The following is a 24,948-nucleotide window of genomic DNA, read 5'->3' on the forward strand; positions in this document are numbered from 1 at the left end:
TTATTTATATTGTATTAGTTAAGAAGATACAATTTTTGTATACAAATAAACTTTATATTGTAGTTCTACCAGTATCGGTGACTAGCTTGATTCATCCCTTGTTTCTTCCTTTAGCTCTTCTCTTTCTTTGAACTGATTCTCGGCCGCTCTGTAATGTTCTGGCCAGTCTTTTGGTTGCTTATTTCCATACATCTGTAAATCAATAATAACCTGACAATGTGCTTATAAGTCAACTGAAATAGTTACCTCACACACGAACTGTAAAACCTTCATCTTTGAGATTTCAATTTCAGCTCGAATCCCCCATTGGAAAGTTTGTATTTTCGTTTTCTCATCAAACTCACAGTGAAGGTAATAATTCTTTATCAAGGTTTCTCTTATATATTCTTTGACTTTACCGAAAAATGGATGCTCAACTTCTACATCAATATCCAAGGACTTCAGGAAACTATAAAGGGATTCTGAAATAATAAATCAACAATATAAAAACAATAAAGGAATGGTATCGTAGAGCTCACTGTCTGATACTGGCGCGTTTGTCATAAATATATGGGATAAAATTAATAGAGTCAGTATCTTGTGAGCAGCATTTGGTACATTTGAACCAGTTTCATAACTAGAAACACATTCTTCCTCTTCATCGGAATAATTTACAGAAGGCAACATACTAATTAAAAAATAAATTTTTTTTTTCATTTTTACATCATCATATTCAGTAAGTGTGTAACCATATACCTAAAAATGTATGCAAAACAATATCAACAACATCCATATAACAATAATAATACCAACATTTTCCAGAACCTTAATTGCTTGTTGTATAACACTATCCACGCATTGGCCCTTTTTGTGAATTACATTTTGATTTAATTCGGATCTGGTATAAAATGAATTTTCGTCAGCTTTAAGAATAATGTACCTGACTACATCATTGATTATATTTTCTGTATTTTGATCCGGTACGTCTGGATCAGTCTGTGATTTGGTTTTTTGAGACCCGCTAACTGATCTTCGCTTCTTCGACATTTTTACGACTTGAAGAACTTTAAAATCGTGTATCAGCTATCTCCATACAGCACTATCAACACAAAAATTTAAATAACTAGCCGCTAGGGATGCAGAGAAAATATCGATATTTTTTTGTCGATATATCGATATTTTTTAGATGATATAATTTCAGAAGATTAAGTACAATTAAAAAAAACTTTCAAATCGGAACTTATTTTTAAACGTTTAGTGAATTCTGGTACTTAATTTTAATGGTTTATCAAAAATACCGTTATTCCTTAAGAGTTTTAGAAAAAAATATTTTTTAGGCTAATATTTGACTATGTTTATTTTCAATTAAAAATATACATACATTTTTTTGTAAAATATCGATATATCTTATACTTATTGCAAAAAATATGGATATTTTTTCCTTCGACATATCGATATTTTTTGTGGCCAACATGCCTACTAACCACTACAAAATATGCAAAATCTAATGCACGGCTTAGCTTTTTATTTTAATTCTTAATGTCAGACGAGTATGTTCGATCCCTTTCCTATATAAATTGTAAGAGAGGAAAGGACGGATATAATTGCTTGGAGCAATTAATTTAATATTTGCTTATATTTTACAACCTTAGTATACGCGAGACGGAGATGTACGTATTCCTTCACGTACTAACTTTAAAAAAGAAAAAGAAAAACATTACTGAATACTATTAATATATCTATAATACTTAATTACATTTTAAAGGAAGTGGAGTTACTTTTATATTTGAATGTTCTGAGATGAATTGCTATTTTTAAACAATATACTAAATAAATATAAACAATACAATACAACTTAAACTAAACATGTATTACTATGTGATATATAACATGTATTACAATAACCATGAATTAAAAATGATCGCACAATAACTACTAGAGCTTTTTAAAATAAAATTAATGCTTTATTTATTATCGGACAGAAATATTTTCTAACAAAAACCGAGGGTGTTAGATACACACCAAAAAGTCAATCAAAAGAAATATTACCTATTACTTATTTGTCATTCACAATTTTAATTTTTTACCCTATTACATTAACAATCTTGAAAAATATCGTTCCAAAGTGTTGCTATATTAATATACAATATATTTTTATTTAGAAGCAAACTACCAAAAAAATCATAAAACTAAATATATTATATATAAATCTAGGAAACCATAAATTCGGTATACATTTTTGTCAAGGTCGCGCCTAGGACGACAGAGTAAGAACGTTAAAAAGCAGTCGAATGAAACTAGTAGAACCGAAAATAGTAACTAAAAGTACACGACTCAAAAACAGTCGATAGTAAAAAGTAATACAATCAGTCGAACCGAAACTAGCGACTGATTAGCCATAGTTCCCAACGCTAATTATGTTCTAATAAAAAAGTGCATTTCCTTACTGCCCCAACTAAAATTGAATTAGTGTTGGTAACTATCGAATAAAAACAGTCGATTCGACCACTATTTTTTAAGTTAATCATGTTTCTCCCATAATAAAGTTAAGTGAGTAATTTAAAAATGATGTTACTAACATTTGTCTTAAAAATATCTTCAATATATGCCCGAAAATATATTTGATTTATAATAATCATTGAAGTAATTTACGTCTGCATATTAAAGTATACGCAAAATATATCATGAGCTAACACTTACTAACCATTTTCAAATTCCATTTAATAAAACCTAAGTATTGAAACATTTAAAATTTATACATTATAACAAAGGCGTCATAAGTGAGATTATTTTTAAAATTGTAGAATAACAATCAGCGCACCTAAAAGCAAATATACATATATATTCTTATTCTTCCCTTTTATATAATAAACATAAATATGGAATATTCAATGAAGTAAAAACTGTTCGTATATTAAAAACTTTTAGTTTAATTTCTTCTAGTAATTTGATATACGTAAAATATTATCATAACAATTAAAATATACAACACTACTGTCTCTGAAGGTGATTTGATCGGTGGTACGAAAATGTTTCAATACATCAAGAATCAAGATTTCAGTTCACCATCAACCATTCCTGCACATTAAAAATACATTATAAACAAAATCAGTTTTAGAGCATTACCTTACCCCACGGTATTTTGATTTTTTTCATATAAAAACCATAAATCTTCACATTAAAAGCACAAATCAAATTAAATGCACTGTTATCCTGTTATTATTAAAGAAACCGAATAATAACGTTAAAAAGCAGCAATAGAACTGACATAACACAAAATAAACCCAATATTTAATTCAAATAAAACCTAGAATAGAGCGGAAAAAACGTTTAGAGTGGGGAGTTGAGAATTAAAGTGATATATGCAACCAATCCTACAAGCTAAAGGAAATGGCGTGAATTTCAATAATAAAAAAATCATGCTAAATGTCAAATCAACAAAATCAAAATACATGCACATTTATATCGTTTATCCTGATAAAACCTACCATTAACTTGACCCCTTATTACTTGACTCATTATATCCTGACCCCGACCCTTCTACAAAACCCTGTATCATTTATCCATAATTTTTGATTCATTATAATGAAGTATTTGGTAGATAAATCATATGAGAAATAAGGGAATTTTTTAAATTTGCTCATACATTCTGCAACCATACATATCACAAATTAATAGTTATAAAAAAGTTTATTTATTTTATAAAATATTTTTTCATGATAAACGATTTAATAGCTGGCTTAGTTGCCGCAGTAGTAAAGGCGACAGGATGGTCCCCCTGTTGCGATAGTCGCGAGTTCGAATTCTGCTGGGGCATGTAAGTAAATTTGTGATGTTTGTGAATGCCCTTAGGTAAGAGTACAAAATCCGACAAGGAAAATGATCCCAGTCACGCCAGTAACCAGGCTGGGTAAGACGGGATGTCTTCTGGGATAATTTCTAAGTTGGCCACTCGCCAGTCAGTAGGCTTAATAATAAACTAACTTTAAAAAAGACAAGAAAAAAAAAATTACTGTACAGTATTATAATAATTACATGCAATAACATGCAATTTATAATTTAATTTTAAACGAAGTAGTATTACTTTTATATTTGAATGTTCTGTGGATCTGTAAAAAAGAATGGAATTTTTCTATGAAATGGAATAATACCCCACAAATATTTTATTGTATTTTAATATGTTAATTGATATTTTTAAATATGTCCGCGGCCAGAAAACATATCGATAGAAAATAATTTTAAAAAATCAATATATGGGAGGAAAAAAAATACCGAAATCTTTAGTGCAATAACTACGGTATTAAAAAAAATAAACCAATATAAACCAAATCAATAGATTAGCCAAAATTATCTATATTTTTACTAATAATATCGATAGTTTTTATCAAGAATATCGAAATTTTTTTTACCTCCTACAGCTCTATATTATTATGTTAAGGTTAGTTTTAGTGTGTTTCCCCGGTTATATATGTTTTCTCTTTATATTATTTGAGTATGATTTGCTTTAATTGTATACTACTATTATTTTCCTTGTTAAGCTTAAGTTATGGATTGTTATTAAATGATATAAAAATATTTTTGGCGACAGGGACTCTATTGTTGGTAAATAGCAATGTTTATAGTTAATTCACTGGTATAAAAGGATCTATATCTGGGACGCTTTTAACTTTGAAGAATAATAGATACCTCATCGTGGTATCTTTATTCGGAAACGTGGAAAAATAATCCCTCTGTGCCAGAAACAAACCGAGTTTTAGGTTTGACTAGTGAACCAGCAGAAGACAAATCCTCATTAAGTTCTAGTCACGAATTGCTGAATGTAATGATATTACATTTTCATATGAATTAATTAACGAAGAGGTATATTAATGTGAAATTATTAGATGCAATTATATATCAAAAATTTCATTGACCTCTGCACAATACAGTTTTTACCATCGCTTTCTATTTAGGAAATGAAAATTAAGCAATGGATGGTAAAAGCTTGAAGAATGCTCAAAGGAAAGCTACACAGAGGGCTCTGAAAAATACAGAATATCAACATCATTCTTTGAAGATCAAAAAGAGTGAAAAGAACCTGAAGAAACACCTGTAGCTTTACTAAACAATTTAGCATTAAAGGTAGGGATGTCTGTACAATACTCTATAATTAATGATATTTTGGTATTCAATATTGTTTAGTTAAATATAGACATATAAATAAGGTGCCTTTTAGGAACAAATAGAAGGCAAGACTGCATCACCAGACATTTCAGAGAAAAAATCTTATTTGCATAATCTGAATGACACGGTTCATTTTAATGATACTCTTCATGTTAGAAGAAATGATTCTGACACGAAGGGACCTTTCAAAGTCCATTTTAACGTCAACGACGTCAAATTTTATGGAGAGGCGCAAACGATAAAAAATGCTCGTAATGAAGCTGCATTGCAAGCTCTAAATTATATTAACAAAACAAGGAGGAGTTCTCATTTGAAGCAATGAGTAGACAATTTATTATAGAAAATGATGATTAGATAACTTACCTTTATTTCAGGTAATTGCAAAGAACAAAATCAAATGATAAAATTACCCATTTTTATTGTGTATGAAGCTGCTCAAAAACGTAATTTGGAGGTTAACTTGGAGATAGTCTGGGCCAGCCCATAAGAAATCATTTACAACAAAATGCACGGTTGATGATTTAGAAGTCGCTGGATCAGGAAGATCGAAAAAGGATCGCTTCTGAAAATGTTACCTGGTTTAGTGAATATTCCTGAGATTGAAGGGTAAACACACAAACAGCAAGAAAACTCTAAAACTCCTCTCCAGCAACCAACAAAGTCCAAAAATAAAAATAGGAAAACAAAATTGTAGACTATTTTCGATATGATTGATAGAATGTTTGACAATGTGGTAGATTTTGACAACGGTCTTATTGGTAAAGTACAAGGCATGTCAGAGGTAATTTAAATTAGTTTTTATGATATCAAGTGTATTTTTATAGTCTATTTTCAGGATGATGCCAATTCCAACAAATCTTAAAATTAGGTCACCTTTTAAACTTAGAAGTACAATATACTGAGTTCCTTGAGAATGAACAACACTACGCAGTCTTATGATTGGGAACAATATAAGCTTTTGTAAGAAATTATTGATACAGAGTTTTTTAAAGCCTTTTTCCTTACATTATTATTTAGATGTGCTTGGGTGAAGGCGTAAATATCAAAAATTCTCGTGACCTAGTAGCTAAATATGGATTGAATGTGCTCTATTAACTAGGATTACTAGATAAATATTTCGAAAATTCCACAGATGTCAGGTAATTTTATTTGGTTTAAATTCGCTCGGCAACCCAAAAAACAAATTTCTACAATCTTGTCAAATGTCTGTTTCTAAACAATCGGTCTTGCCGTATCATTTTTATTTTCCCACAATCTTATTACAGATGAAAATACACTTATTTAATATTGTAGTAATATTTTGGACATAGAATTATTCCAAGATTGATATATAGGAGACAATCAACATAGAAGATGAGAAAAAGGATTCTGAACTGTGACTTTATGTGTTATTTAGTATTATATTTATGTTATAAGACCGATTTTCATAAAATTACATTTATAGATATAAGTTACTTTGTTGGCAAAGGTTAATAAATAAAAATTGCACTGAGCTCAGTTTATTTTGATATATTTTGTTTGAACCTCTGAGTTGGACTTTGATTTTTTGAGTAAGGTATTTCTGTTACCTTTAATTATACAATTCCCTGTTAAAATAAAAGAAAATGAGTTTGCATTTAGGGAATTCGTTGAAAATATCTAAAATTTCATTTTAATTCGGAATATTTAATTAATTTGTCGAAAATAAATTTTATAAGATATTTTAAATTTTATAGCTTAAAATGATTATATGTAATGATACAATTATTGTCTGGAGCTTTATTTTATTTATAGTATATTGTGAAGTAACCTTTGAACTCTTAAATATAACTAATCATATTTTCTAGTCCAGCAGTTGGGTTAAATAGGAATATATTCGGATCAATTTTCTAAGATAACACACTATATTTCATTCATCCAAGAGAAGAAGATCCAAGATGGAAAGGTAATTTTAATATAAAATGCACTATGATTCAGCTGTTTTTTCATTAAAACATAATTTATTCTATATTATTGCTATAATAATAAATAAAAAAGTTTCTATTTTTAACAACTACCATTTAAGTAAGAAAAGAAGACATCGTTATCCCGTAGATTAATATTGATAATTTGAGTGACATATTAAGAAAATTGTACAATATATATTATTATGAATGAAACATTATATAACCAATTATTTTATTGATATCATTTTTATTATTTTACCTGTCTGTCTATAAGTCTGATTATAAATATGCATAGAATTTGTCCGTATTAAAACAAAAAAATTGTTTCAAAGAGACTTGGCTTTGGCTTTATTCCTGTTACAGTCTGTTAATTCTTCCTCAATAGTCTGAAAAAATATATGCCCAGCTTAAAACACTATTTTTTTCTACCACTTTAAGTATCTACACTATTTAAATTTATAATATATATTCTTCACAATTTCTGTCTGACATGTCATGCTAAAATTATTACTTACCTTGAAAGGATTAATTTTTCTTAAATTACACATTCTAGATGTAAACTGATATTCTGATAGTCGGCGATGGTCCAACTGGAATAAGCGCGACTATACGAGCCAAACAACTGTTGGACGCGGAAGGGAAGAAAATCAGGGTCGGTGGAATCGAAGTCATAGCACACTTGATCGGTGGTCTATACGGAACATAGATTTTTAGGTAATCATCGTCGAGAAGGCCCTATAAATGGGACTGGAAAGAGAAGGGCGCGCCTCTGAACACTCCCCTAACGGAGGATAAGTTCGGTCTATTACCTAGCACCGGTAGGATTCCGGTACCAGCCCTGCCAGGTTGGATTCTTTATCTTAAATCGATTTATATATTGAATAAATGATATTTCGTCAGGAACTCCGATGTTTAATCACGGGAACTATATCGTCCCGCTGGGACACGTTATTCAGTGGTTGGGAGAGCAAGCTGAGGCCGTGGGCCCGGGTTATGCACCTTCCGAAGTCCTGTACAACGATGACGGGAGCGTTAAAGATATCGCGACGAATGATTCAAACATAAACCGGGTGCGCGGAGCACACCATCGGCTGGCCCTTGGATAAGAACACCTACGGAGGATCCTTTCTGTATCATTTAACGACGAGGTATCCCTGATCGCCGTCGGGTTTGGATTACATCAATCTGTACCTGAGCCCGTACAAGGAATTCCAAAAGTACTGAATATCCAAAGATCGGTAATGCGGTAATGTTCGTTTCTTCGCAGGTTCAAACACCATCCGTTCATAAAGCATCACTTCGAAGACGGCAATAGGATCTCACCAGGGCACCGGCAGTTTTCACAGTATCCCCAATCTCACTTTTCCTGGAGGATGCTTAGTAGTCTTTGCCACGGGTTTTATTACCTTGCCGAAAGTTAGTTAAAAGGATTGTACCTAATGAAAAATTAGAGCATTACACAAAAATAAGTTTTTTTTATTAATGAATTGTTTAAAAGTTCATAAAATAATCACCCAATGTCATCAAAACACAACTGGAATCTTTTAAAGTCAACTAAAAGCGTACATATAGTGTATAACACAAATTATGTTATGCAACACTTTAAACTCGCAAAATCCTGTCAAACGAAACTTAGGCGTCTTCGACGGACTCGAAGATTGTTATTGTCCCGCTGGTGTGTATGAGTTTGTGTCACTCGATTCTGGAGAGGGCCATCCACCGTAAGACGTGCAACATCAAGGACCCCAGCCAGAATAACTGGGTGGTCCCAGAAGGAGGTCGCGGCCCAGCTTACAACGCAATGTAAGGACCAATGAGATTTAACATTTTCCTATATCTTTTTATTTATATTGTATTAGTTAAGAAGATACAATTTTTGTATACAAATAAACTTTATATTGTAGTTCTACCAGTATCGGTGACTAGCTTGATTCATCCCTTGTTTCTTCCTTTAGCTCTTCTCTTTCTTTGAACTGATTCTCGGCCGCTCTGTAATGTTCTGGCCAGTCTTTTGGTTGCTTATTTCCATACATCTGTAAATCAATAATAACCTGACAATGTGCTTATAAGTCAACTGAAATTGTTACCTCACACACGAACTGTAAAACCTTCATCTTTGAGATTTCAATTTCAGCTCGAATCCCCCATTGGAAAGTTTGTATTTTCGTTTTCTCATCAAACTCACAGTGAAGGTAATAATTCTTTATCAAGGTTTCTCTTATATATTCTTTGACTTTACCGAAAAATGGATGCTCAACTTCTACATCAATATCCAAGGACTTCAGGAAACTATAAAGGGATTCTGAAATAATAAATCAACAATATAAAAACAATAAAGGAATGGTATCGTAGAGCTCACTGTCTGATACTGGCGCGTTTGTCATAAATATATGGGATAAAATTAATAGAGTCAGTATCTTGTGAGCAGCATTTGGTACATTTGAACCAGTTTCATAACTAGAAACACATTCTTCCTCTTCATCGGAATAATTTACAGAAGGCAACATAATAATTAAAAAATAAATTTTTTTTTTCATTTTTACATCATCATATTCAGTAAGTGTGTAACCATATATCTAAAAATGTATGCAAAACAATATCAACAACATCCATATAACAATAATAATACCAACATTTTCCAGAACCTTAATTGCTTGTTGTATAACACTATCCACGCATTGGCCCTTTTTGTGAATTACATTTTGATTTAATTCGGATCTGGTATAAAATGAATTTTCGTCAGCTTTAAGAATAATGTACCTGACTACATCATTGATTATATTTTCTGTATTTTGATCCGGTACGTCTGGATCAGTCTGTGATTTGGTTTTTTGAGACCCGCTAACTGATCTTCGCTTCTTCGACATTTTTACGACTTGAAGAACTTTAAAATCGTGTATCAGCTATCTCCATACAGCACTATCAACACAAAAATTTAAATAACTAGCCGCTAGGGATGCAGAAAAAATATCGATATTTTTTTGTCGATATATCGAAATTTTTTAGATGATATAATTTCAGAAGATTAAGTACAATTAAAAAAAACTTTCAAATCGGAACTTACTTTTAAACTTTAGTGAATTCTGGTACTTAATTTTAATTGTTTATCAAAAATACCGTTATTCCTTAAGAGTTTTAGAAAAAAATATTTTTTAGGCTAATATTTGACTATGTTTATTTTCAATTAAAAATATACATACATTTTTTTGTAAAATATCGATATATCTTATACTTATTGCAAAAAATATGGATATTTTTTCCTTCGACATATCGATATTTTTTGTGGCCAACATGCCTACTAACCACTACAAAATATGCAAAATCTAATGCACGGCTTGGCTTTTTATTTTAATTCTTAATGTCAGACGAGTATGTTCGATCCCTTTCCTATATAAATTGTAAGAGAGGAAAGGACGGATATAATTGCTTGGAGCAATTAATTTAATATTTGCTTATATTTTACAACCTTAGTATACGCGAGACGGAGATGTACGTATTCCTTCACGTACTAACTTTAAAAAAGAAAAAGAAAAACATTACTGAATACTATTAATATATCTATAATACTTACATTTTAAAGGAAGTGGAGTTACTTTTATATTTGAATGTTCTGAGATGAATTGCTATTTTTAAACAATATACTAAATAAATATAAACAATACAATACAACTTAAACTAAACATGTATTACTATGTGATATATAACATGTATTACAATAACCATGAATTAAAAATGATCGCACAATAACTACTAGAGCTTTTTAAAATAAAATTAATGCTTTATTTATTATCGGACAGAAATATTTTCTAACAAAAACCGAGGGTGTTAGATACACACCAAAAAGTCAATCAAAAGAAATATTACCTATTACTTATTTGTCATTCACAATTTTAATTTTTTACCCTATTACATTAACAATCTTGAAAAATATCGTTCCAAAGTGTTGCTATATTAATATACAATATATTTTTATTTAGAAGCAAACTACCAAAAAAATCATAAAACTAAATATATTATATATAAATCTAGGAAAGCATAAATTCGGTATACATTTTTGTCAAGGTCGCGCCTAGGACGACAGAGTCAGAACGTTAAAAAGCAGTCGAATGAAACTAGTAGAACCGAACATAGTAACTAAAAGTACACGACTCAAAAACAGTCGATAGTAAAAAGTAATACAATCAGTCGAACCGAAACTAGCGACTGATTAGCCATAGTTCCCAACGCTAATTATGTTCTAATAAAAAAGTGCATTTCCTTACTGCCCCAACTAAAATTGAATTAGTGTTGGTAACTATCGAATAAAAACAGTCGATTCGACCACTATTTTTTAAGTTAATCATGTTTCTCCCATAATAAAGTTAAGTGAGTAATTTAAAAATGATGTTACTAACATTTGTCTTAAAAATATCTTCAATATATGCCCGAAAATATATTTGATTTATAATAATCATTGAAGTAATTTACGTCTGCATATTAAAGTATACGCAAAATATATCATGAGCTAACACTTACTAACCATTTTCAAATTCCATTTAATAAAACCTAAGTATTGAAACATTTAAAATTTATACATTATAACAAAGGCGTCATAAGTGAGATTATTTTTAAAATTGTAGAATAACAATCAGCGCACCTAAAAGCAAATATACATATATATTCTTATTCTTCCCTTTTATATAATAAACATAAATATGGAATATTCAATGAAGTAAAAACTGTTCGTATATTAAAAACTTTTAGTTTAATTTCTTCTAGTAATTTGATATACGTAAAATATTATCATAACAATTAAAATATACAACACTACTGTCTCTGAAGGTGATTTGATCGGTGGTACGAAAATGTTTCAATACATCAAGAATCAAGATTTCAGTTCACCATCAACCATTCCTGCACATTAAAAATACATTATAAACAAAATCAGTTTTAGAGCATTACCTTACCCCACGGTATTTTGATTTTTTTCATATAAAAACCATAAATCTTCACATTAAAAGCACAAATCAAATTAAATGCACTGTTATCCTGTTATTATTAAAGAAACCGAATAATAACGTTAAAAAGCAGCAATAGAACTGACATAACACAAAATAAATCCAATATTTAATTCAAATAAAACCTAGAATAGAGCGGAAAAAACGTTTAGAGTGGGGAGTTGAGAATTAAAGTGATATATGCAACCAATCCTACAAGCTAAAGGAAATGGCGTGAATTTCAATAATAAAAAAATCATGCTAAATGTCAAATCAACAAAATCAAAATACATGCACATTTATATCGTTTATCCTGATAAAACCTACCATTAACTTGACCCCTTATTACTTGACTCATTATATCCTGACCCCGACCCTTCTACAAAACCCTGGATCATTTATCCATAATTTTTGATTCATTATAATGAAGTATTTGGTAGATAAATCATATGAGAAATAAGGGAATTTTTTAAATTTGCTCATACATTCTGCAACCATACATATCACAAATTAATAGTTATAAAAAAGTTTATTTATTTTATAAAATATTTTTTCATGATAAACGATTTAATAGCTGGCTTAGTTGCCGCAGTAGTAAAGGCGACAGGATGGTCCCCCTGTTGCGATAGTCGCGAGTTCGAATTCTGCTGGGGCATGTAAGTAAATTTGTGATGTTTGTGAATGCCCTTAGGTAAGAGTACAAAATCCGACAAGGAAAATGATCCCAGTCACGCCAGTAACCAGGCTGGGTAAGACGGGATGTCTTCTGGGATAATTTCTAAGTTGGCCACTCGCCAGTCAGTAGGCTTAATAATAAACTAACTTTAAAAAAGACAAGAAAAAAAAAATTACTGTATAGTATTATAATAATTACATGCAATAACATGCAATTTATAATTTAATTTTAAACGAAGTAGTATTACTTTTATATTTGAATGTTCTGTGGATCTGTAAAAAAGAATGGAATTTTTCTATGAAATGGAATAATACCCCACAAATATTTTATTGTATTTTAATATGTTAATTGATATTTTTAAATATGTCCGCGGCCAGAAAACATATCGATAGAAAATAATTTTAAAAAATCAATATATGGGAGGAAAAAAAATACCGAAATCTTTAGTGCAATAACTACGGTATTAAAAAAAATAAACCAATATAAACCAAATCAATAGATTAGCCAAAATTATCTATATTTTTACTAATAATATCGATAGTTTTTATCAAGAATATCGAAATTTTTTTTACCCCCTACAGCTCTATATTATTATGTTAAGGTTAGTTCTAGTGTGTTTCCCCGGTTATATATGTTTTCTCTTTATATTATTTGAGTATGATTTGCTTTAATTGTATACTACTATTATTTTCCTTGTTAAGCTTAAGTTATGGATTGTTATTAAATGATATAAAAATATTTTTGGCGACAGGGACTCTATTGTTGGTAAATAGCATTGTTTATAGTTAATTCACTGGTATAAAAGGATCTATATCTGGGACGCTTTTAACTTTGAAGAATAATAGATACCTCATCGTGGTATCTTTATTCGGAAACGTGGAAAAATAATCCCTCTGTGCCAGAAACAAACCGAGTTTTAGGTTTGACTAGTGAACCAGCAGAAGACAAATCCGCATTAAGTTCTATTCACGAATTGCTGAATGTAATGATATTACATTTTCATATGAATTAATTAACGAAGAGGTATATTAATGTGAAATTATTAGATGCAATTATATATCAAAAATTTCATTGACCTCACAATACAGTTTTTACCATTGCTTTCTATTTAGGAAATGAAAATTAAGCAGTGGATGGTAAAAGCTTGAAGAATGCTCAAAGGAAAGCTGCACAGAGGGCTCTGAAAAATACAGAATATTAACATCATTCTTTGAAGATCAAAAAGAGTGAAAAGAACCTGAAGAAACACCTGTAGCTTTACTAAACAATTTAGCATTAAAGGTAGGGATGTCTGTACAATACTCTATAATTAATGATATTTTGGTATTCAATATTTATTCAATTCATATTCATATTCATATTCATAAGGTGCCTTTTAGGAACAAATAGAAGGCAAGACTGCATCACCAGACATTTCAGAGAAAAAATCTTATTTGCATAAACTGAATGACACGGTTCATTTTAATGATACTCTTCATGTTAGAAGAAATGATTCTGACACGAAGGGACCTTTCAAAGTCCATTTTAACGTCAACGACGTCAAATTTTATGGAGAGGCGCAAACGATAAAAAATGCTCGTAATGAAGCTGCATTGCAAGCTCTAAATTATATTAACAAAACAAGGAGGAGTTCTCATTTGAAGCAATGAGTAGACAATTTATTATAGAAAATGATGATTAAATAACTTACCTTTATTTCAGGTAATTGCAAAGAACAAAATCAAATGATAAAATTACCCATTTTTATTGTGTATGAAGCTGCTCAAAAACGTAATTTGGAGGTTAACTTGGAGATAGTCTGGGCCAGCCCATAAGAAATCATTTACAACAAAATGCACGGTTGATGATTTAGAAGTCGCTGGATCAGGAAGATCGAAAAAGGATCGCTTCTGAAAATGTTACCTGGTTTAGTGAATATTCCTGAGATTGAAGGGTAAACACACAAACAGCAAGAAAACTCTAAAACTCCTCTCCAGCAACCAACAAAGTCCAAAAATAAAAATAGGAAAACAAAATTGTAGACTATTTTCGATATGATTGATAGAATGTTTGACAATGTGGTAGATTTTGACAACGGTCTTATTGGTAAAGTACAAGGCATGTCAGAGGTAATTTAAATTAGTTTTTATGATATCAAGTGTATTTTTATAGTCTATTTTCAGGATGATGCCAATTCCAACAAATCTTAAAATTAGGTCACCTTTTAAACTTAGAAGTACAATATACTGAGTTCCTTGAGAATGAACAACACTACGCAGTCTTATGATTGGGAACAATATAAGTTTTTGTAAGAAATTATTGATACAGAGTTTTTTAAAGCCTTTTTCCTTACATTATTATTTAGATGTGCTTGAGTGAAGGCGTAAATATCAAAAATTCTCGTGACCTAGTAGCTAAATATGGATTGAATGTGCTCTTTTAACTAGGATTACTAGATAAATTTTTCGAAAATTCCACAGATGTCAGGTAATTTTATTTGGTTTAAATTCGCTCGGCAACCCAAAAAACAAATTTCTACAATCTTGTCAAATGTCTGTTTCTAAACAATCGGTCTTGCCGTATCATTTTTATTTTCCCACAATCTTATTACAGATGAAAATACACTTATTTAATATTGTAGTAATATTTTGGACATAGAATTATTCCAAGATTGATATATAGGAGACAATCAACATAGAAGATGAGAAAAAGGATTCTGAACTGTGACTTTATGTGTTATTTAGTATTATATTTATGTTATAAGACCGATTTTCATAAAATTACATTTATAGATATAAGTTACTTTGTTGGCAAAGGTTAATAAATAAAAATTGCACTGAGCTCAGTTTATTTTGATATATTTTGTTTGAACCTCTGAGTTGGACTTTGATTTTTTGAGTAAGGTATTTCTGTTACCTTTAATTATACAATTCCCTGTTAAAATAAAAGAAAATGAGTTTGCATTTAGGGAATTCGTTGAAAATATCTAAAATTTCATTTTAATTCGGAATATTTAATTAATTTGTCGAAAATAAATTTTATAAGATATTTTAAATTTTATAGCTTAAAATGATTATATGTAATGATACAATTATTGTCTGGAGCTTTATTTTATTTATAGTATATTGTGAAGTAACCTTTGAACTCTTAAATATAACTAATCATATTTTCTAGTCCAGCAGTTGGATTAAATAGGAATATATTCGGATCAATTTTCTAAGATAACACACTATATTTCATTCATCCAAGAGAAGAAGATCCAAGATGGAAAGGTAATTTTAATATAAAATGCACTATGATTCAGCTGTTTTTTCATTAAAACATAATTTATTCTATATTATTGCTATAATAATAAATAAAAAAGGTTCTATTTTTAACAACTACCATTTAAGTAAGAAAAGAAGACATCGTTATCCCGTAGGTTAATATTGGTAATTTGAGTGACATATTAAGAAAATTGTACAATATATATTATTATGAATTAAACATTATATATCCAATTATTTTATTGATATCATTTTTATTATTTTACCTGTCTGTCTATAAGTCTGATTATAAATATGCATAGAATTTGTCCGTATTAAAACAAAAAAATTGTTTCAAAGAGACTTGGCTTTGGCTTTATTCCTGTTACAGTCTGTTAATTCTTCTTCAATAGTCTGAAAAAATATATGCCCAGCTTAAAACACTATTTTTTCTACCACTTTAAGTATCTACACTATTTAAATTTATAATATATATTCTTCACAATTTCTGTCTGACATGTCATGCTAAAATTATTACTTACCTTGAAAGGATTAATTTTTCTTAAATTACACATTCTAGATGTAAACTGATATTCTGATAGTCGGCGATGGTCCAACTGGAATAAGCGCGACCATACGAGCCAAACAACTGTTGGACGCGGAAGGGAAGAAAATCAGGGTCGGTGGAATCGAAGTCATAGCACACTTGATCGGTGGTCTATACGGAACATAGATTTTTAGGTAATCATCGTCGAGAAGGCCCTATAAATGGGACTGGAAAGAGAAGGGCGCGCCTCTGAACACTCCCCTAACGGAGGATAAGTTCGGTCTATTACCTAGCACCGGTAGGATTCCGGTACCAGCCCTGCCAGGTTGGATTCTTTATCTTAAATCGATTTATATATTGAATAAATGATATTTCGTCAGGAACTCCGATGTTTAATCACGGGAACTATATCGTCCCGCTGGGACACGTTATTCAGTGGTTGGGAGAGCAAGCTGAGGCCGTGGGCCCGGGTTATGCACCTTCCGAAGTCCTGTACAACGATGACGGGAGCGTTAAAGATATCGCGACGAATGATTCAAACATAAACCGGGTGCGCGGAGCACACCATCGGCTGGCCCTTGGATAAGAACACCTACGGAGGATCCTTTCTGTATCATTTAACGACGAGGTATCCCTGATCGCCGTCGGGTTTGGATTACATCAATCTGTACCTGAGCCCGTACAAGGAATTCCAAAAGTACTGAATATCCAAAGATCGGTAATGCGGTAATGTTCGTTTCTTCGCAGGTTCAAACACCATCCGTTCATAAAGCATCACTTCGAAGACGGCAATAGGATCTCACCAGGGCACCGGCAGTTTTCACAGTATCCCCAATCTCACTTTTCCTGGAGGATGCTTAGTAGTCTTTGCCACGGGTTTTATTACCTTGCCGAAAGTTAGTTAAAAGGATTGTACCTAATGAAAAATTAGAGCATTACACAAAAATAAGTTTTTTTTATTAATGAATTGTTTAAAAGTTCATAAAATAATCACCCAAATGTCATCAAAACACAACTGGAATCTTTTAAAGTCAACTAAAAGCGTACATATAGTGTATAACACAAATTATGTTATGCAACACTTTAAACTCGCAAAATCCTGTCAAACGAAACTTAGGCATCTTCGACGGACTCGAAGATTGTTATTGTCCCGCTGGTGTGTATGAGTTTGTGTCACTCGATTCTGGAGAGGGCCATCCACCGTAAGACGTGCAACATCAAGGACCCCAGCCAGAATAACTGGGTGGTCCCAGAAGGAGGTCGCGGCCCAGCTTACAACGCAATGTAAGGACCAATGAGATTTAACATTTTCCTATATCTTTTTATTTATATTGTATTAGTTAAGAAGATACAATTTTTGTATACAAATAAACTTTATATTGTAGTTCTACCAGTATCGGTGACTAGCTTGATTCATCCCTTGTTTCTTCCTTTAGCTCTTCTCTTTCTTTGAACTGATTCTCGGCCGCTCTGTAATGTTCTGGCCAGTCTTTTGGTTGCTTATTTCCATACATCTGTAAATCAATAATAACCTGACAATGTGCTTATAAGTCAACTGAAATAGTTACCTCACACACGAACTGTAAAACCTTCATCTTTGAGATTTCAATTTCAGCTCGAATCCCCCATTGGAAAGTTTGTATTTTCGTTTTCTCATCAAACTCACAGTGAGGGTAATAATTCTTTATCAAGGTTTCTCTTATATATTCTTTGACTTTACCGAAAAATGGATGCTCAACTTCTACATCAATATCCAAGGACTTCAGGAAACTATAAAGGGATTCTGAAATAATAAATCAACAATATAAAAACAATAAAGGAATGGTATCGTAGAGCTCACTGTCTGATACTGGCGCGTTTGTCATAAATATATGGGATAAAATTAATAGAGTCAGTATCTTGTGAGCAGCATTTGGTACATTTGAACCAGTTTCATAACTAGAAACACATTCTTCCTCTTCATCGGAATAATTTACAGAAGGCAACATACTAATTAAAAAAAAATTTTTTTTTTCATTTTTACATCATCATATTCAGTAAGTGTGTAACCATATATCTAAAAATGTATGCAAAACAATATCAACAACATCCATATAACAATAATAATACCAACATTTTCCAGAACCTTAATTGCTTGTTGTATAACACTATCCACGCATTGGCCCTTTTTGTGAATTACATTTTGATTTAATTCGGATCTGGTATAAAATGAATTTTCGTCAGCTTTAAGAATAATGTACCTGACTACATCATTGATTATATTTTCTGTATTTTGATCCGGTACGTCTGGATCAGTCTGTGATTTGGTTTTATGAGACCCGCTAACTGATCTTCGCTTCTTCGACATTTTTACGACTTGAAGAACTTTAAAATCGTGTATCAGCTATCTCCATACAGCACTATCAACACAAAAATTTAAATAACTAGCCGCTAGGGATGCAGAAAAAATATCGATATTTTTTTGTCGATATATCGATATTTTTTAGATGATATAATTTCAGAAGATTAAGTACAATTAAAAAAAACTTTCAAATCGGAACTTACTTTTAAACGTTTAGTGAATTCTGGTACTTAATTTTAATGGTTTATCAAAAATACCGTTATTCCTTAAGAGTTTTAGAAAAAAATATTTTTTAGGCTAATATTTGACTATGTTTATTTTCAATTAAAAATATACATACATTTTTTTGTAATATATCGATATATCTTATACTTATTGCAAAAAATATGGATATTTTTTCCTTCGACATATCGATATTTTTTGTGGCCAACATGCCTACTAACCACTACAAAATATGCAAAATCTAATGCACGGCTTGGCTTTTTATTTTAATTCTTAATGTCAGACGAGTATGTTCGATCCCTTTCCTATATAAATTGTAAGAGAGGAAAGGACGGATATAATTGCTTGGAGCAATTAATTTAATATTTGCTTATATTTTACAACCTTAGTATACGCGAGACGTATTCCTTCACGTACTAACTTTAAAAAAGAAAAAGAAAAACATTACTGAATACTATTAATATATCTATAATACTTACATTTTAAAGGAAGTGGAGTTACTTTTATATTTGAATGTTCTGAGATGAATTGCTATTTTTAAACAATATACTAAATAAATATAAACAATACAATACAACTTAAACTAAACATGTATTACTATGTGATATATAACATGTATTACAATAACCATGAATTAAAAATGATCGCACAATAACTACTAGAGCTTTTTAAAATAAAATTAATGCTTTATTTATTATCGGACAGAAATATTTTCTAACAAAAACCGAGGGTGTTAGATACACACCAAAAAGTCAATCAAAAGAAATATTACCTATTACTTATTTGTCATTCACAATTTTAATTTTTTACCCTATTACATTAACAATCTTGAAAAATATCGTTCCAAAGTGTTGCTATATTAATATACAATATATTTTTATTTAGAAGCAAACTACCAAAAAAATCATAAAACTAAATATATTATATATAAATCTAGGAAAGCATATATTCGGTATACATTTTTGTCAAGGTCGCGCCTAGGACGACAGAGTCAGAACGTTAAAAAGCAGTCGAATGAAACTAGTAGAACCGAAAATAGTAACTAAAAGTACACGACTCAAAAACAATCGATAGTAAAAAGTAATACAATCAGTCGAACCGAAACTAGCGACTGATTAGCCATAGTTCCCAACGCTAATTATGTTCTAATAAAAAAGTGCATTTCCTTACTGCCCCAACTAAAATTGAATTAGTGTTGGTAACTATCGAATAAAAACAGTCGATTCGACCACTATTTTTTAAGTTAATCATGTTTCTCCCATAATAAAGTTAAGTGAGTAATTTAAAAATGATGTTACTAACATTTGTCTTAAAAATATCTTCAATATATGCCCGAAAATATATTTGATTTATAATAATCATTGAAGTAATTTACGTCTGCATATTAAAGTATACGCAAAATATATCATGAGCTAACACTTACTAACCATTTTCAAATTCCATTTAATAAAACCTAAGTATTGAAAAATTTAAAATTTATACATTATAACAAAGGCGTCATAAGTGAGATTATTTTTAAAATTGTAGAATAACAATCAGCGCACCTAAAAGCAAATATACATATATATTCTTATTCTTCCCTTTTATATAATAAACATAAATATGGAATATTCAATGAAGTAAAAACTGTTCGTATATTAAAAACTTTTAGTTTAATTTCTTCTAGTAATTTGATATACGTAAAATATTATCATAACAATTAAAATATACAACACTACTGTCTCTGAAGGTGATTTGATCGGTGGTACGAAAATGTTTCAATACATCAAGAATCAAGATTTCAGTTCACCATCAACCATTCCTGCATATTAAAAATACATTATAAACAAAATCAGTTTTAGAGCATTACCTTACCCCACGGTATTTTGATTTTTTTCATATAAAAACCATAAATCTTCACATTAAAAGCACAAATCAAATTAAATGCACTGTTATCCTGTTATTATTAAAGAAACTGAATAATAACGTTAAAAAGCAGCAATAGAACTGACATAACACAAAATAAACCCAATATTTAATTCAAATAAAACCTAGAATAGAGCGGAAAAAACGTTTAGAGTGGGGAGTTGAGAATTAAAGTGATATATGCAACCAATCCTACAAGCTAAAGGAAATGGCGTGAATTTCAATAATAAAAAAATCATGCTAAATGTCAAATCAACAAAATCAAAATACATGCACATTTATATCGTTTATCCTGATAAAACCTACCATTAACTTGACCCCTTATTACTTGACTCATTATATCCTGACCCCGACCCTTCTACAAAACCCTGTATCATTTATCCATAATTTTTGATTCATTATAATGAAGTATTTGGTAGATAAATCATATGAGAAATAAGGGAATTTTTTAAATTTGCTCATACATTCTGCAACCATACATATCACAAATTAATAGTTATAAAAAAGTTTATTTATTTTATAAAATATTTTTTCATGATAAACGATTTAATAGCTGGCTTAGTTGCCGCAGTAGTAAAGGCGACAGGATGGTCCCCCTGTTGCGATAGTCGCGAGTTCGAATTCTGCTGGGGCATGTAAGTAAATTTGTGATGTTTGTGAATGCCCTTAGATAAGAGTACAAAATCCGACAAGGAAAATGATCCCAGTCACGCCAGTAACCAGGCTGGGTAAGACGGGATGTCTTCTGGGATAATTTCTAAGTCAATAGGCTTAATAATAACTCGCCAGTCAATAGGCTTAATAATAAACTAACTTTAAAAAAGACAAGAAAAAAAAATTACTGTATAGTATTATAATAATTACATGCAATAACATGCAATTTATAATTTAATTTTAAACGAAGTAGTATTACTTTTATATTTGAATGTTCTGTGGATCTGTAAAAAAGAATGGAATTTTTCTATGAAATGGAATAATACCCCACAAATATTTTATTGTATTTTAATATGTTAATTGATATTTTTAAATATGTCCGCGGCCAGAAAACATATCGATAGAAAATAATTTTAAAAAATCAATATATGGGAGGAAAAAAAATACCGAAATCTTTAGTGCAATAACTACGGTATTAAAAAAAATAAACCAATATAAACCAAATCAATAGATTAGCCAAAATTATCTATATTTTTACTAATAATATCGATAGTTTTTATCAAGAATATCGAATTTTTTTTACCCCCTACAGCTCTATATTATTATGTTAAGGTTAGTTCTAGTGTGTTTCCCCGGTTATATATGTTTTCTCTTTATATTATTTGAGTATGATTTGCTTTAATTGTATACTACTATTATTTTCCTTGTTAAGCTTAAGTTATGGATTGTTATTAAATGATATAAAAATATTTTTGGCGACAGGGACTCTATTGTTGGTAAATAGCAATGTTTATAGTTAATTCACTGGTATAAAAGGATCTATATCTGGGACGCTTTTAACTTTGAAGAATAATAGATACCTCATCGTGGTATCTTTATTCGGAAACGTGGAAAAATAATCCCTCTGTGCCAGAAACAAACCGAGTTTTAGGTTTGACTAGTGAACCAGCAGAAGACAAATCCGCATTAAGTTCTAGTCACGAATTGCTGAATGTAATGATATTACATTTTCATATGAATTAATTAACGAAGAGGTATATTAATGTGAAATTATTAGATGCAATTATATATCAAAAATTTCATTGACCTCTGCACAATACAGTTTTTACCATCGCTTTCTATTTAGGAAATGAAAATTAAGCAGTGGATGGTAAAAGCTTGAAGAATGCTCAAAGGAAAGCTGCACAGAGGGCTCTGAAAAATACAGAATATCAACATCATTCTTTGAAGATCAAAAAGAGTGAAAGGAACCTGAAGAAACACCTGTAGCTTTACTAAACAATTTAGCATTAAAGGTAAGGATGTCTGTACAATACTCTATAATTAATGATATTTTGGTATTCAATATTGTTTAGTTAAATATAGACATATAAATAAGGTGCCTTTTAGGAACAAATAGAAGGCAAGACTGCATCACCAGACATTTCAGAGAAAAAATCTTATTTGCATAAAATGAATGACACGGTTCATTTTAATGATACTCTTCATGTTAGAAGAAATGATTCTGACACGAAGGGACCTTTCAAAGTCCATTTTAACGTCAACGACGTCAAATTTTATGGAGAGGCGCAAACGATAAAAAATGCTCGTAATGAAGCTGCATTGCAAGCTCTAAATTATATTAACAAAACAAGGAGGAGTTCTCATTTGAAGCAATGGGTAGACAATTTATTATAGAAAATGATGATTAGATAACTTACCTTTATTTCAGGTATTTGCAAAGAACAAAATCAAATGATAAAATTACCCATTTTTATTGTGTATGAAGCTGCTCAAAAACGTAATTTGGAGGTTAACTTGGAGATAGTCTGGGCCAGCCCATAAGAAATCATTTACAACAAAATGCACGGTTGATGATTTAGAAGTCGCTGGATCAGGAAGATCGAAAAAGGATCGCTTCTGAAAATGTTACCTGGTTTAGTGAATATTCCTGAGATTGAAGGGTAAACACACAAACAGCAAGAAAACTCTAAAACTCCTCTCCAGCAACCAACAAAGTCCAAAAATAAAAATAGGAAAACAAAATTGTAGACTATTTTCGATATGATTGATAGAATGTTTGACAATGTGGTAGATTTTGACACCGGTCTTATTGGTAAAGTACAAGGCATGTCAGAGGTAATTTAAATTAGTTTTTATGATATCAAGTGTATTTTTATAGTCTATTTTCAGGATGATGCCAATTCCAACAAATCTTAAAATTAGGTCACCTTTTAAACTTAGAAGTACAATATACTGAGTTCCTTGAGAATGAACAACACTACGCAGTCTTATGATTGGGAACAATATAAGCTTTTGTAAGAAATTATTGATACAGAGTTTTTTAAAGCCTTTTTCCTTACATTATTATTTAGATGTGCTTGGGTGAAGGCGTAAATATCAAAAATTCTCGTGACCTAGTAGCTAAATATGGATTGAATGTGCTCTATTAACTAGGATTACTAGATAAATTTTTCGAAAATTCCACAGATGTCAGGTAATTTTATTTGGTTTAAATTCGCTCGGCAACCCAAAAAACAAATTTCTACAATCTTGTCAAATGTCTGTTTCTAAACAATCGGTCTTGCCGTATCATTTTTATTTTCCCACAATCTTATTACAGATGAAAATACACTTATTTAATATTGTAGTAATATTTTGGACATAGAATTATTCCAAGATTGATATATAGGAGACAATCAACATAGAAGATGAGAAAAAGGATTCTGAACTGTGACTTTATGTGTTATTTAGTATTATATTTATGTTATAAGACCGATTTTCATAAAATTACATTTATAGATATAAGTTACTTTGTTGGCAAAGGTTAATAAATAAAAATTGCACTGAGCTCAGTTTATTTTGATATATTTTGTTTGAACCTCTGAGTTGGACTTTGATTTTTTGAGTAAGGTATTTCTGTTACCTTTAATTATACAATTCCTTGTTAAAATAAAAGAAAATGAGTTTGCATTTAGGGAATTCGTTGAAAATATCTAAAATTTCATTTTAATTCGGAATATTTAATTAATTTGTCGAAAATAAATTTTATAAGATATTTTAAATTTTATAGCTTAAAATGATTATATGTAATGATACAATTATTGTCTGGAGCTTTATTTTATTTATAGTATATTGTGAAGTAACCTTTGAACTCTTAAATATAACTAATCATATTTTCTAGTCCAGCAGTTGGGTTAAATAGGAATATATTCGGATCAATTTTCTAAGATAACACACTATATTTCATTCATCCAAGAGAAGAAGATCCAAGATGGAAAGGTAATTTTAATATAAAATGCACTATGATTCAGCTGTTTTTTCATTAAAGCATAATTTATTCTATATTATTGCTAT

The 24,948-nt window shown here is 30.3% G+C and overlaps 2 protein-coding genes and 2 pseudogenes across 4 annotated transcripts; 2 read left to right on the forward strand and 2 right to left on the reverse strand.

The window, feature by feature from the left end:
- Positions 1 to 7: 7 nt before the first annotated feature.
- On the reverse strand, positions 8 to 1,051 carry LOC143197492 (non-structural maintenance of chromosomes element 3 homolog). Its single transcript, XM_076406028.1, has 4 exons — positions 793 to 1,051; positions 519 to 735; positions 247 to 461; positions 8 to 192 (listed from the first exon to the last, which is right to left on the reverse strand). The coding sequence occupies exons 1-4, from the start codon at positions 1,024 to 1,026 to the stop codon at positions 82 to 84; spliced, it is 777 nt and encodes a 258-aa protein (XP_076262143.1). The 5' UTR covers positions 1,027 to 1,051; the 3' UTR covers positions 8 to 81.
- Positions 1,052 to 7,798: 6,747 nt separating this feature from the next.
- On the forward strand, positions 7,799 to 8,982 carry LOC143197501 (electron transfer flavoprotein-ubiquinone oxidoreductase, mitochondrial pseudogene; annotated as a pseudogene). The gene is made up of 3 exons (XR_013006010.1): positions 7,799 to 7,912; positions 7,968 to 8,284; positions 8,335 to 8,982. The product of XR_013006010.1 is annotated as an electron transfer flavoprotein-ubiquinone oxidoreductase, mitochondrial pseudogene (transcript).
- On the reverse strand, positions 8,967 to 9,712 carry LOC143197497 (non-structural maintenance of chromosomes element 3 homolog). Its single transcript, XM_076406034.1, has 4 exons — positions 9,701 to 9,712; positions 9,427 to 9,643; positions 9,155 to 9,369; positions 8,967 to 9,100 (listed from the first exon to the last, which is right to left on the reverse strand). Exons 2-4 carry the CDS (start codon positions 9,602 to 9,604, stop codon positions 8,990 to 8,992), a joined length of 504 nt encoding a protein of 167 aa, XP_076262149.1. The 5' UTR covers positions 9,605 to 9,643; positions 9,701 to 9,712; the 3' UTR covers positions 8,967 to 8,989.
- Positions 9,713 to 16,701: 6,989 nt separating this feature from the next.
- On the forward strand, positions 16,702 to 17,314 carry LOC143197502 (electron transfer flavoprotein-ubiquinone oxidoreductase, mitochondrial pseudogene; annotated as a pseudogene). The gene is made up of 3 exons (XR_013006011.1): positions 16,702 to 16,815; positions 16,871 to 17,187; positions 17,238 to 17,314. The product of XR_013006011.1 is annotated as an electron transfer flavoprotein-ubiquinone oxidoreductase, mitochondrial pseudogene (transcript).
- Positions 17,315 to 24,948: the final 7,634 nt, after the last annotated feature.

Source organism: Rhynchophorus ferrugineus, unplaced genomic scaffold, assembly GCF_030347505.1.
Source record: "Rhynchophorus ferrugineus isolate W39M unplaced genomic scaffold, kcgeb_rfMv2 rfM5, whole genome shotgun sequence".
NCBI classification, from domain to species: Eukaryota; Metazoa; Arthropoda; class Insecta; order Coleoptera; family Curculionidae; genus Rhynchophorus; species Rhynchophorus ferrugineus.